At 27.9% G+C, this 14,714-nt stretch overlaps 1 protein-coding gene across 1 annotated transcript; it reads right to left on the reverse strand.

Annotated features, from left to right (window-relative positions):
- Positions 1 to 1,082: 1,082 nt before the first annotated feature.
- On the reverse strand, positions 1,083 to 5,705 carry LOC119662540 (splicing factor U2AF 50 kDa subunit-like). The gene is made up of 5 exons (XM_038072180.1): positions 5,211 to 5,705; positions 5,061 to 5,149; positions 1,744 to 1,866; positions 1,571 to 1,687; positions 1,083 to 1,507 (listed from the first exon to the last, which is right to left on the reverse strand). The coding sequence occupies exons 1-5, from the start codon at positions 5,602 to 5,604 to the stop codon at positions 1,166 to 1,168; spliced, it is 1,065 nt and encodes a 354-aa protein (XP_037928108.1). The 5' UTR covers positions 5,605 to 5,705; the 3' UTR covers positions 1,083 to 1,165.
- Positions 5,706 to 14,714: the final 9,009 nt, after the last annotated feature.

The raw sequence follows: 14,714 nt of genomic DNA on the forward strand, positions 1-14,714 counted from the left end.
TATAATAATAATTTTTGGTCACAAATATAAGTATTTAATAAATATATTATTTTTATAAGTCAAATAAATAATTTTGAAGCAGATCAAATTTATTACAGAGGCTCTATTCTGTGTTTATGTATATCAAATAATGTCAATATTGGCATTATTGAAAATTATTTTGCACTCAATAGATACCAACAATTTAGTGCATTTAGTATTTATTTGATACTTTGAATTATAAAAGATATACTGAACATTGCTGTCTTGTACATGTCCCTATAGTTTTGATAAACATCTTGATTTAATGCGTTTTCTACTGCTTCGATGCTTTTTATTTCTATTGTTCTTTCAATTCCTTAAGCACACTAATTTACTACACTAACTGCAGCTCTACTCCCAATGTGAGTCTCATTGAACTTCAGCTCCATCCAATTTAAATCGCTGAGTTTCTACACCCCAGCCCAGATTAGCTTCAATAAAAATCTCACTCCTCCATAATCCGCCCTTATTCTCAAACAATCCCTTCCCTTTTCGCACTTCCTTTACACAACCACATCGTACGCAATTTTTTCAGGTAATATCATATAGACCCACTAAGACTATATTAAAGCTAGAAAGTTTTGAAACCTCAATGATAAAATAAAACTAAATATATTAGAAATGCCTAATAAGCCTCATAAAAAGTTTCAGTTGTGTGTCTATTAATCAGACTAACATTAGTTATTGATAACTATATTTTTAATAAATACAATTGGTAAATTTTTTAAATTACATCATATTTTTTTCTAATGAAAATATATTTATCTAAAAGCTTAATTAATTAAATAATTTATTATAATACTAATGTTCTTCTGAAACTACCTTAAGCATACCAATTTCATATATTAAAACTTTCAAGCTTTACTGTTGTATAAGCAAATAATAAAATGATATTTGATATTAAAAACAATAATAATAAAAATAAAAATTAATTAAAAAAAATGAAATTTTATTACTATACAAGTATTAAGTTTATTAGTATATGTGTATTCAAGTCTATTAATGAGAAAATGAAACTTATTAATATTCGATAAGTTTTAGTAGAAACAATTGACTGAATTTTTAAGTTGTCATTCCACAATTTCTAATCAAAAAGTATTTATCTTATACCTATTAAGAGTTAAAAATTGAACACGTAAAGTAATTAGAATTCTCGGCGATGATATTTGTCTGGCTCAAAATATGAAGTCACTACAACTCGATCACTAAATCTGCGTCCTGTCAAGGCTTGTTGCGCTTTCTGACAGTCAAGTATAGAGTTGAATTCCACAAACACTTTACCACAACCAGGTACGTCTACACCTTTAACTGGACGTGGAATTTCGATACTGCGTACAACTCCATGCTTATTGCACTCGTTCTTGATATCCTCTAAGATGTCTTCGTACTCTTCCTCATCACGTAGCTCGTCAGGTGTTACCATATTAAACAGGCATAAAATTTCAGTAGATAGTCCAGCACTGATTACAGTTGTTAAGCCTGGAACCTATAAATTTAAACATGTGAAAATGTACGTTTAAAAATTTATTCTCAAATTCTACTTAACGACCTGTAAAGTTACGGGTGTGGCTAAAATGTTAAGCGCTGCATTTTTAGCACCCACGCTAGCTCGTTGCACAATTAGTTTTTTGTCTCCCAATTGCATTCCATTTAAACCAGCGATTGCCTTCATAAGAAATTTGTTTAACATTTAATTAACATTAAATTTGAACTTTTATTTACTTGATCAGTTACGTTTAAGTCCGCATATGCACAGAATGCATAACCCTTACTTAATCCAGTTGCGGAATCTTTAACTAAATTAAATGCGCGCAGATAGCCAAAGGATAGCAAAAGTTCCTTAACCTATGGAATATAAAAACAACATTTGGTATTACATTAGCAAGAGACAGTAAAGATTTTTGGACAGAAATAAGGAAAATAAATGGTGCAAATCATGTTAAAAGTATGAAACTAGACGCTGATTTACTAGCAAAACACTTTCAAAAACTACTTAACTGTAAAATACATGAATATAATTTCAGCTATGCTTTGCCGTATGTAAGAATTGAAGAACTAGATAAAAAAATAACAATAGAGGAAGTGCAAGATGCTCTTAACTGCTGTAAACAAAACAAAGCTCCCGGCGTTGATCGTGTGCCAGCAGAATTTTTTAAGTATGCTACACCCTCGCTGACACAAAAACTAACGCAAGTCTTCGCTCACATATTCGAAAACACGTCAGCGCCAAAAGAATTTAAATCATCAATTATTTTTCCACTTTTTAAGAAAGGAGATAAAAATCATGCAAGTAATTATAGAGGGATATCTTTTCTAAACACAATTGCGAAAATATTCTCTACAGTAATAGCTAATAGATTACAGAAGTGGGTAGATGAACATGGCCTAATCAGTGAATATCAAATGGGTTTCAGAAAAAAATACTCAACTATAGATAATATTTTTATATTGACAAATGTAGCAAGAACGTATATAAAGAATGAAAAGAAGCTATATGTTTTTTACGTGGATTTCCAAGCAGCGTTTGACACCATAAATAGAAACTCATTGTTTTATAAACTAAGTAATATTGGTTTGTCAACGAAGATAATTCAGATGATTCGAAGCCTCTACTGGGAAAGTAATGCTGCGGTCTGGGATGGCAATAAATTATCAGAATGGTTTAGAACAAATATGGGAGTAAAACAGGGGTGCGTTTTGAGTCCTTTGCTGTTTGCACTGTTTCTAGACGACTTGACAAAAATTTTACCCGGTGGTATAGAATTTGGTGGAGTGGGCTTAAAAATCTTAATGTATGCAGATGATATCGTATTAATTATCGTATTAATAAATTGAATGAATATTGTAAAATGTGGAGTTTAAAAATAAATATTAATAAGTCGAAAATCATGATATTCAGGAAATACGCAAGAAAACTAAGAGCTGAAGAAAAATGGCGGTTGGAGGAAGAATACATAGAGGTGGTTAACCAATTTAAGTATCTAGGGATATGGATAACTTATAATACATGTTTCGGTAAACACATCTTAGAGAAATTAAAAGAAGGTAAATTGGCAGTAAACAGTACTTGGCGTAAACTCTTAGGGAACAAAGAAGTCTGTCCAGCGGTGAAACATAAAGTTTTCGAGACGGCAGTTAGAACTATAGTAACATATGGGGCAGAAGTTTGGGGTGTGGAGAGATATGAAGAACTGGAAAAATTACAAAGGAACTACATTAAACGTGCATTTCATTTACCAATAAACACACCGAACTATATGTTACATTTGGAAACTGGATTACCGTCGTTACATATAAACACGCTTAGACAACATTTCAAATATATAAATCGAATACTAGTTTTAAAGGAAAGTCGTCTGACAAAAATAGTAACTCAAAAATTATTAAGCAATAAAACCTTATTTTTCAAAAACTGGATGGATATGGCAACAGAATTAGATGAACCTTTACAAATACAAGAGACTAGATCCTGGAAAATATGGCAAGAAGCTATAATAAGTAAGCAAACAAGCAAAGAACGAGTACAATTCGAGTACGCTGCGAGAACGAGCCTAACGAGATCAACGTACAGTAAACTAAATTACGATTTGAAGGATAACAATTATTTTAATTCCAAGTACAGAGAAATAGATATTACAAGAATATTTAAAACACGAGGCGAACTATTACGCTTGGCATATATTCCTTACGAAAGCCAAGTAAATGTAGACTGCACCTTTTGCAATCTTGGGGTAATTGAAGACGTCCAACATTTTATGGGGATCTGTCCTATATTACAGGAGATTAGGTTTAAGTATTTTAGAAAAGTATCTTTAGAAAAAACAGATGTAATTTCATTATTAAATGGAGAAAATTGGTTCTTGCTTAGCGCTTTTATTAATGAAGCAACTATTTATAGAAAAAAAATAATGGACGAAATATTTTGAAAGAATTTTAAATATTATATAAATTAACATGTACACCTTTTAAATGCATTTTTATATAAATATGAAAGTTGTACGTTAAAATTAACATAGAAAAAAAAAAAAAAAGAAAGGGTGTAATAATATTAAAATAATGGAAATATTGAAATGAATAAATTAAAATTAAATATTAAATTAGGCGGAGGAGTTTTGACTCATAGCCTTCTTATACACAGCTGTTATAAAAAATCTGTAAATTTGTAATTTTAAATTCAATTGAATAAATATAATTAACTAACATTATAAAAACAAGTGTTATTTACTGAATCTTACAATGCGATGACATTGGAAATATGTTCGTTATACTCTTTCCAGTAATTTTTAAAGTTATCTATACTTGATATAGCCAGATTAGCTGCATGCAGCCATAGTTAAATCGGACCTGAGTTGATTGTTACTGGAATATGCGACAAAAAAAACGAACACATTTTCATCAAATTTGCTTTTCGTTTTCTGAATTCAGGTCTCTTATGTGCTAAAGTCTCTTGGAGCTCCTTGGATCAATTAAGTTAATAAACAGCGCTAATAAAAATAATGGACTTAAGCATGGAAAAGAAAATTGCCGGAAAATGCTAAAAATTTCTCTGTAATGATCTCTAAAGCTGAAAAGAAACACAATGTAGTCTTTGTTTCAAAGCTAAAAATTAATTAACATAAATTCTTCACATCAACCTTTGCAGTTCTATGGGTTGCTAAATATCTTAGCTGCTAAAAATTGCAACGTTAATGAATATATAATATAATATTATTATATTATAAAATCTAAAAAAAAAAATAAGGACTGAGAAACTTAGAAATATTTGTGTCCGTCTGTTTGACAATATTATTTTAATCCTTCATAAAAACAAACATATTTATTTTATTACAAAAAGATGACTTTGACCATGATTCCGATCCTTGCTTAAAAGTTAAAGTTTTATAGTAAGTTCTATAGTTCCGATTCTCATACACTGTAATAGGTACACTGTATGGAGCATTGAATAGTCAATTGGTGAGAATGAGATTATTGAATATATTGAATATATATTAAGGTGTAATATTGCTTCAATCACATTTGAAAAGTTAAGTTAAACTTACTTGGTCATCGCTTAAATAATTTGGTAATCCACCAACAAATATCTTATGTGGCGAATCAGGCACCACATTGGAGATGACACCCGGCATAACTGCGAAACCAATTGTAAAAAGTTAACAACCGATTTGAAAATAAATAAATAAAACACATACAATCCATATTAAATCCTCCAGGTGGATCCGTTACGCCAGGCATCGGCTGGTAGTCGTGTGGACGGCGTATTTTTAAGACTTGTGCCTTAAAAGTAAGCCCGTCAAATGCCATTGCCTGAGTAGTTTCGTCGATTGAACGAAATTCAAGAAATGCGAAATTTTTGTCTAAATTGATTTGACAAGCAAGCACTGGGCTTCCCGCTGCCTGGGCATAACCCGATAAGTGCATGTGTTGATTAAAAAAGTCTATCATTTCCTCTTCCGTAACGCCGAATGGTATGTTGCCGACATACAAGCGGCGTGCCTGGCGTGTTATTGTTGAACCAACGACGGGGACAGCAGCTTGAGGTGTATCTGGTACTGATGACGCAGGAATTTGTCCAGATGCCTGCATTGCTTTATATTGCTGCGGAGTGATATGTTCAAAACCCGGTGGTGGAACATCCCAATATAGTGATGGTGTGCGGCGAAAAGCACGCACATTACGCTTCACCGAAGAATCACTTTGTCGTGAACCAGATTTGTGGCGGTGTTGTTTGCGTTCTAATGGAAAAAGTTATTGTTACATTAAAATCCAATCCAAATACATAACATTTTATTACAGACATATAGACATACAAGGGGAAATTTATTATTATATATAGTTGACTATATACATATAATTTAAATATATACATATGTAAGGTTATTCCCAAAAAATAGTCTTACTACATTACATACCTTCACGTGGCATTTTTTTCAAATTCAACGAAAAGACTCAATAGAAACCCAGCTAAATTTGGCTTCTGGATTGAATATCAAATAATTTCAACACAATTTCGACAAAAGTCACTTTTACGAATGTAATAGATTACTAAATTTTATGACATTAGTATATGCATTTAGATAGTGATGTAGAGTTGAAATAATTCGGTAACCACTTAATACTGTATGTATTATATATCTGAAGTTATTTTCTTAATTAAAATCTTTGATGAATGGTACTGCGTATACATTATTGCCGATTTGTAGAATTAAGATTTTTAATACACATAATATTGAGTGTAAGAGCCCTTGTATTTGTGCATGCATCTGCATTACCGGTATGGCTATTGGATTTTATAAAATGGATCTCTATATTTTCATTTCCACAAAGTTGTTTAATAATTGAAGAGTTTGGAGAACTTGTCGATAAACATGGTAAATGATTGTTTCGAATTTATATAAGTATCTATATGAATTACATTATTAATATCGGTTAGTGTTTCCATGAATTGATATTTTTTTCCAATATGATTTCATCGTATTTTTCTTTCTTACAGTTTTCACAGTTTTCACAGTTTTTTATAATTTTTTATATTGAAATTCCAAGATTAGCACTATAGATTATATTTTTAATACCTTCATATGTTGCTATAATTAGGGAGTGTCCACTTTCATATTTATGAAATAAGGTTAATTGTTTATTGAGTTCGTTAATGTTCTCAATATTCCTCGCAAATCAAGTAGATTTTACAAATTTTACTTGACTATGCTCTGAAGATTCATTGACTACGATTTTTTGAGTCTTATTGTACTAATGGTCACTTAGTATGGAATATATACTGATATATACTGACGACGTCATTGTTATTAATATATATTCTTTTATTATTACATATAGATTCTTTAATGTCTTCAGTTGTTTTTATTATTATTTGGGTTTTAAAACAATTTACCACTGTATCTAGTATTGATATATATGCTAATTGTTTACGCTTTCCTCTTGAGAGTGGGTTTGGTCCATATTTAAAGAGTCTTCATTATCATTATATGGCTTTCTCATTTAGATCACTTGAATTACCTATATTGATTCATTGATTTCTGATTCAATTCTACTTAAAAAATCTACTATATAATTGCATTTTTCTTTTATATATTCTATTTTAAAGTTATATTCTTCTAAGTCAATTAAATATCTCTGTAATCAAGGGTTAATATCTATATCGGTATATTTCACGATTAGCCATTTCAATGGTTGATAATCATTTTCCAAGTCAAATTCTCTACCATAAGTATGATATGGTTATATGGTCTATCATATTTAACACCCCAAACTATCGCCAACAATTCTTTTTCAATGGTTGTGTAGTTTGTTTCGTGCTTGTTGGATGTTCTTGATGCATATGCCACCGGATGATGGTCTTGAATTAGGACAGCACCAATAGCGACTATGAACCAGTTGAGATTTTAAATCTTTTTTTGGAATTTAGGTATCTTAGACTTGAAGAATTTGTTATAAGTTCTTTTAATCGTTTCAAAGTGACAGTGTAATTTGGGTCATTTATGTTAATTTTTTGATTCTTTTTCAGATATTTTCGCGTAATCCTTTATGAATTTTGTATAAAATCCAGACATTCTCAAAAACGACTTCATTTGTTTTTGAGAAGTGGGTAAGTTTATATCTTTAATTGTTCAAATTTTCTTTGGATTGGATTTAGTATGTCCTGAAAATTGTGTTTCTTTTTTTAAAAATTGGCATTTGTCGACTTTTTTTTTGTCGATTTTTATTCTTGTCTTTTATTTGGTATTCGAATCCGACATAACTTTTATTTATAAGTTACGGAGGACATAATTCAACAATCAACTTTTGGAAGGTTGATGGTGCCTTCTTTAACCTAAAAGGCATACGAAGGTATTTGTAATGTTCAAAAGGTTTTCCACGCTTTCCATTTTTTTCTATCTTCTTCTTTAATAAGTATTTTGTGAAATCCTTTTGCAAGATCAATTGCTGTTATACTGCGATATTTCTAGCTTATCAAGAAGGTTATTCAGATTTCACTTAATTTATGATATTCGATTACTAATTGCCATTTTTCTTTCCAGAATTGTCAAATTTTTTGGGTACTATCCACACTGGACTGTTAGGTATAAGGGGAATAACTTTCTCTAAAATTGTGCTGCTTCAGCATTGCACTTATCTGAGTTGGTATTTATTCTTCATGAATTTGTTGATAACGATATATCTTAGAATATAAAGGTTTATAAATGGGGGTAATAATTTCATATTCAATTTCGGTCGTAGCAGAAAGTGTGTCTTCTTCTTTATAAAACAGATCATTGAATTTTCATAAAGTATCAATAATAGCTTTTTTTTCTTCTTTATTTATATGACTAAAATTAAATACATTATGTTAGGAATATTTGTATCAGAAATTGGTTCTAATAAACATTTATTTTGAAATGTGTAGGGATAATCATTATGTTCAAAGGATATTTTGTTTCCAAGTATTTCACTATAGTGAACATCGTTATTTGTAACAGTTATTAAAGTTTCTAAAAAATGTTGGCCTATATTAGTATAATATTTTTTATTAAAAGGGTCTATTATTTTCTTATCCAATGTTCCTATAAAATTTAATTCTTTGGGAAATGGAGTTACTACTTTATAATCATTTTATTCGACTCCATTAAGGGTTCTACAGAAAACAGGTTTACTAAATTTTTCTGTTGGATACTTCTCGACAATAATATACGGTTTTATGATACTAGTTGTTGTACCTGTATCTATCAAACATCTTTTAAACTACCTATTATTACAATTATAATTATAGGTGATTGTAAATCTGATGTAAAAATTTACATCAGCTGGAAGTTGGTCTTCATTGAGTTTTGATGCAGTTCAGCACTCACCAATGATAGTGATTATTTATTTAAAAAAAAATATAACAAAATTCATGGCGATAAATATAGAAGGTATGCGTTCATTATTTTTATAATAATATACTTCTCTGTTTAAAATAAATTTATTTACTTTGAATTTTAGTTTCCTTCAAGTGCTGCAGTTCTGTTCTTGCGGAGGTGAGTTTCGGTAACTTGTTCATCATAGATATATTAAATATCAATGAAACTATTTCTACTTCAGGTATCTTTAACTATGTATTGTAAGAAATATTTTTCGTGCTAAGTGATCGAATGTAGCTATATTGTGTTGAATAGAAGTAGTGATTTGCTTTTGTAGATATTGTATTGTGCCGTTGTACATTTGTGATATTTCAGTGCACACATAATTTTTATGTAGGCTAAAATTGAGTAAAAATGTTCGTAATTTAAAGGCTCACCCTTTGACTCCTAGCTGGGTTTTAGTCGCCTCTTACCACAGGCATGTCCTACCCCGTAATTATTCTAGTGATGAAAATAGTGCTAAACTGATGGTGTTGAAATATTTTTTAATTTTTTAACAATATGAATATATAAAGCACTTTAGTGCAACTAATAGCACTATTTTTGTGATCTACGCATAAAAAAAGGTATATAAGTCAAAATATTATTGAAATTAAGTGTAAATTTTTAATATAAATTTGTAGAGTTTGGATTACCTTATGTATCCGTTGCAAATAACTTATGTGGCTGTTTATTATTACCTCGTAAATATCTTAGACTGAATTTTTTAATTATATGTGATGCAGGACAAATATAAGAATGTTATGAAATTTTCTTTATGGGATTAGATGATGATAATCGAAACCGTTAATTTATTTGTTAAATTTATTAATATCGAATATGAGAGCATTATAAGATAGTCCAAAAATAAATTGAAGGACTAAACTTATATGTATGTATATTGCGACTGTATAAGATGATATTTTATAATTATGACAACATAATAAGATAAAAATTTTTTTAAAATCAGTTAAATTATCGCTAGCCCAAAAATAAAATAAATAATATAGGTCAAATTAAATCCCTTTTTTTTGTTTTTTTGTTCTTTATAAGTTCCAAGATTTTTCAAAAAATATAAAATGTTTTTTTCTGCAAATTTCTAAATAACACCTCTTATAAATTTATTTGAAGCGTTCTATAATGATCCCTAAGTTGATATGTGCTATTTCTTAATAAATTGGGTGCTCTGCAAACTAATATAAGCAACTCCTAAGTAGTTTTTCACTCTTAAATAGAAATGATGTAAGGTCTAAATTTTTTTGGAAATGTTTTGATTAAACGATTAAAGGGTTAATAGCCAGCACTATAAAAAATGGTGCTGAATAAGAGCACAAACGTATTAAAAACGTTTTATTTTAAGGGAAAATAATTATTTGAGAATAGTGAATATTTTGCATTTGTATAACTTCATACAGTGAGTAAAACAGTGAGTTCACTCAATACAGTAAAACATTAAAATCAAAGATCATATTGTTATTATGGCTAGAGATATAGACAGAAAGCTATAATTAATACTAATCAAAGCATTATTGATATGATTAAATTTAAATAGATCTAGGGTTTTTTAAAGTTGTATAGTTTTTTTTTGGTATATACGCCATAATTCTTAATATAAAACAGTTACATTATATCAATTATATGTAAAAAATAATGTAACGTAGATAGTTGATATGACTTTATAATTGTAGATATATTCTATATCCTTAAATAAATGATCATTCCGTGAAAAGAGCTTAAAGATACTTTCAAAGAAAATGTTGACAACCATACTATATTTTCAAATTCTTATTAAAAAATTTTTAAGAATGAGATAAACGTAAGAATAGAAGTGCCTCTTTGAGTGTATAATACAACCTTATGAGAGAGTTGAAATATGTACTCAGTTAAATATAGAATATTTTATATATAGTAGTATATAATATGAACTCAAATATTTAGTTGCTATCAATTAACAATTTAGCCTCTTCTTTTTAAAAGAAGAAGTCAAGAGTTAGGAGCTAAAACTAAAGGATAGTTTCTAAGAAGTTAAGTATTAACATAGTTTGATGATGTCATTTTTAATCATTTTTCTGCAATTCCTTTATAATTTTTATTTTAATTTGAGCAAGACTTCAATTAATTATTGTTATATTATAGATATAAATTATAGATATGTTATGGATATAGACTTATATTATAGATATTCTTATATATTTACTAAAGGAAATTAAAATAAAATAAAATAATCCTGCCAAGTAATATTTTACCTGCTTTAAAAGAAAAACACCCGCTTTTGCTAAAAAAAAGAATACAATAAAATATATAAATAAATTATATGAAAATAAATCTTTATAATAAAATGCATAAAACTCTTTATTATATACATTAGTAACATATGTAAAATCACACACAGATACATCGGAAAATAGCAAAGATACCAACATATATACATATATATTTAATATATATATAATATATATATATTTTAGTTTTAATCTTTTTAATTTTGAAAAATTAAAATTAAAAAGAAACACTTTATAGCAAAAATAAATAATATATAACGTATACATGTATACATGTATACAAATTTGAAGCGTTGTAAAAAAGGAAATTATTTTTTATTAAAATTTCTATATTTTGTGAAATGGTAAAATTGAAAAAAAAACAACAGCGACAACAATAACAACAAACGCCACACCTACACTGAAAAAAAAAATTATCTTTTAAATTAATTAGTAAAAATTATTTCCAAACGAAACATATTTAAAATCAATTAAAATTTAAAGAAAGCTTATAGCAAAATGAAGCAAATACTAAATAAAAAAAATTAAAATAAACAACAATTTTTATACTTTCGATAAAAAAATATTTTATACTATCTAAGAAAATATATAAAAAAATAATTTATAATAATATATTAATTAATTAAAAAAACAAAAAAAAAACAAACAAATAATTAAAAAAAAATATACAAAAAAATGGAAAAAAAATCTTTGCAATTAAGTGTGAACGAGAGCACAAATTTATTTAAACAAAATATATATATAAATAAATATATTTTAAACAACATAAAATATCTTATATATATTCCAATAAAATTAAAAGTAAAATCAACAATAAAATTTTCATTAAAACAAAAAAAAAATACAAAAAAAAAATAAACACTGAAATGTTTTTAATTTTAAATTTAGTTATATAAAATCGTTGACTATTAATAATTTTTTTTAATTTATTTAAAATATTTAGTTTTAGTTTTGTAAATACAAATCATTGAATTAATATTTTTTACTTTAATAATTATTCAGATTGAAATTGCAATTAATTTTTTTAAACCTTTTGTTCGTATATACTCATGTATTATGAAATGAAATTATAAAACTAAATTAAATAAATGTATATAAATGAAAAGAATATAAATATTAAATTCAAAGCTTATATATCATTTTAAAATTAAGTATTATATTTATGAAAACTTTCACAAAGCGATTATCCATACTGCAACTTGCCAAGAATTGCAAGCAAATTCTTTCTTTGAGCGATTTGAAATAACCGGCGAGATATTTTATAAAATATGGGTGAATATATAAGGAAAATCATGTAAAATTTATACAAATTTTCATAAAATAATTTTAAAATTAAAATATAATCGTTGAACTAACAAAATAGCACTATTTGGTCCTTTTCGCCTTGTCCACTCCAATGGACAACGTATTAACATTTCAACAATAAATGCAGAACTTTTCACACTGACGTAGTATAGAGTCCATAGTCCACAGTCCAGAGAAATCAGTGTATTTACTCGGAAATATTAAATCGTTTTTGAATTTATGTGTATTTTAAATGCTAAGTAAACATATATTCATATTTGCAAATATATAAATGCCTATTTGTGATGGTGTGCTTGTGTGTGTGTGTGCAAAAGGATTAAGTAAAGATAAGTGCTTTAGTAAACTTGGCACTTATGTATAAAATTTTACACATAAATGCAAGACACTTCTCAAGTTCTATATTTGCTTTTAAATATCCTTTCGTACACACAAAGACATTTTACACCTTTGTAAATAAGTTTTATACTCCTCTCCTTCGTATTGGAGATATACTTATGTAGATACATGGGATGTATAAATTTATACACATTAAGTTAAATGTTGTAGAAAATGTGTAAAATAAGTAATATCAAAACTTCAAAGATAAAATTTTAAACTTATTACCAAAATTGGTAATTATGAAAACTATTAAATGACTTACAACAACAGTCAGTCAGAAAAGGCAGTCAATATACATACGACTACATACGACTACATACGACTACATACGTAAGTGTTTGACTATTAGAAGTTTGACTATCAAATTTGATAAGTATTAAAAGTAGCTTAATTTCCTGAATTTGTTTGATTTTGAAATGAAAAGGTACTCAAACCCAAGATTGCACGCTTCTGTTTGTGATTGTATTTAATTATAAAATATGGCTAAACACATTAAAATTTGTGATACCATGAAAGGGTGGATGATATGTCGAAAGATATATTGACTTAAGGATGAATACTAATCATATAACAGTTTCACATAAAATGGGTTAAACTGTTACATTTCAACAATGGATTAACTCATTTAAAATTTTTTTTTGTATTTAGGATATACATATGACATGTCTTCTTAACTGCATATAACTATGAAAATATCTTGAATGACATAATTAATATTAAGAAACTTTTTCGGATACACTGACTTAAGTGATTTGTTTCAGTGAATATGTAATGACGCCGAAAGCAATTTAAATTTCTAAGCTTAAAGAAAATCAAATCTAAATGTCACTCAGACAAAATTGGTTACAGTACATAAATATATAATGTCCCAACTCATTAAGAAAGACTTGCAATTGAGTTTAATTGAACATGAACCATACTAAAATATACGAGAAAGTATTTTGATGTAAGTTTCCGACACTCAAACTCAACCAACTACAAACTACAACACCAATAGCTTAGGTCTGGTACCTACTTCCGGGAAATAAACGCCAGTGCATGCTGTAGTCACGTTGCGTGAACTGCTTGATATGATCTATACTACTTTACAACCACTTAAGTTGCGCTTAATGATTACAAAAAACCGTTTAACCGATAAGTAGCTCGTAATGCTGGGTTTTTAAAACCATAAACATCTCTATTGTGGATAAATTCTTTGATTTCGTAAATTGATTGTACCACATCCAGAGGGAAGGATTAAGAATTATTTATAATGATTTTTAAATGATTTTTAATGGTTTGGTTATAAAATATTAATCAAAAGGTACTGTTTTGTGTAAACTCTGAAGAGATCTATATAAACTGTTTAAGATTGACAGTTAGTGAATATGCGATAGTAAAATTATAACATTGATAATTATGTTGTATAATATATATTTATATAAATAAATAATATCTATCAAAAAATTAATTTACTAAAAAAAAGAGGATGGAAATCAACTTTTAAAACAAAAATAGTTCTTACACACATTTTTGGCGGTTAACATATGACGCAAATTTTTATAGTATATCTTACATATACTATATATGGTACACTATCAGTCCTATTCTGTGCACCTTATAAACTTGTCAAACATTGACACTTGCCAAAATTGACTGTTGTAAAGGTTTTGGTATTCTGTGACATAAATAAAAAGCTCTTTTTCTTGTTAGTTATCAATACTACAAATGCTGTTGACAACTATGAAAATGTGCTCTTTTTAAGCATTTTTTATTATTTGCATGTTTGACAAATATTCTTAACTAAAATATACGCTCTTAACAAGCATATTTTTTATTGTTACTTGAATGCATGAAAAATGCTTTTGACAACTTAAAA

The sequence above is a fragment of the Teleopsis dalmanni genome, chromosome X (assembly GCF_002237135.1).
Source record: "Teleopsis dalmanni isolate 2A chromosome X, ASM223713v2, whole genome shotgun sequence".
In the NCBI taxonomy this organism is placed as follows: domain Eukaryota; kingdom Metazoa; phylum Arthropoda; class Insecta; order Diptera; family Diopsidae; genus Teleopsis; species Teleopsis dalmanni.

What these genes read in the sequence shown, in the direction of transcription:
- LOC119662540 (XM_038072180.1), bottom strand. Translation starts at nt 5,604, where the DNA reads ATGCAGGCATCTGGACAAATTCCTGCGTCATCAGTACCAGATACACCT. An exon ending in TGGAGGATTTAATATGGATT is followed by an intron (nt 5,150 to 5,210) that starts GTATGTGTTTTA and finishes TTGGTTTCGCAG; the next exon opens with TTATGCCGGGTGTCATCTCC. An exon ending in CCACACCCGTAACTTTACAG is followed by an intron (nt 1,508 to 1,570) that starts GTCGTTAAGTAG and finishes TTAAATTTATAG; the next exon opens with GTTCCAGGCTTAACAACTGT.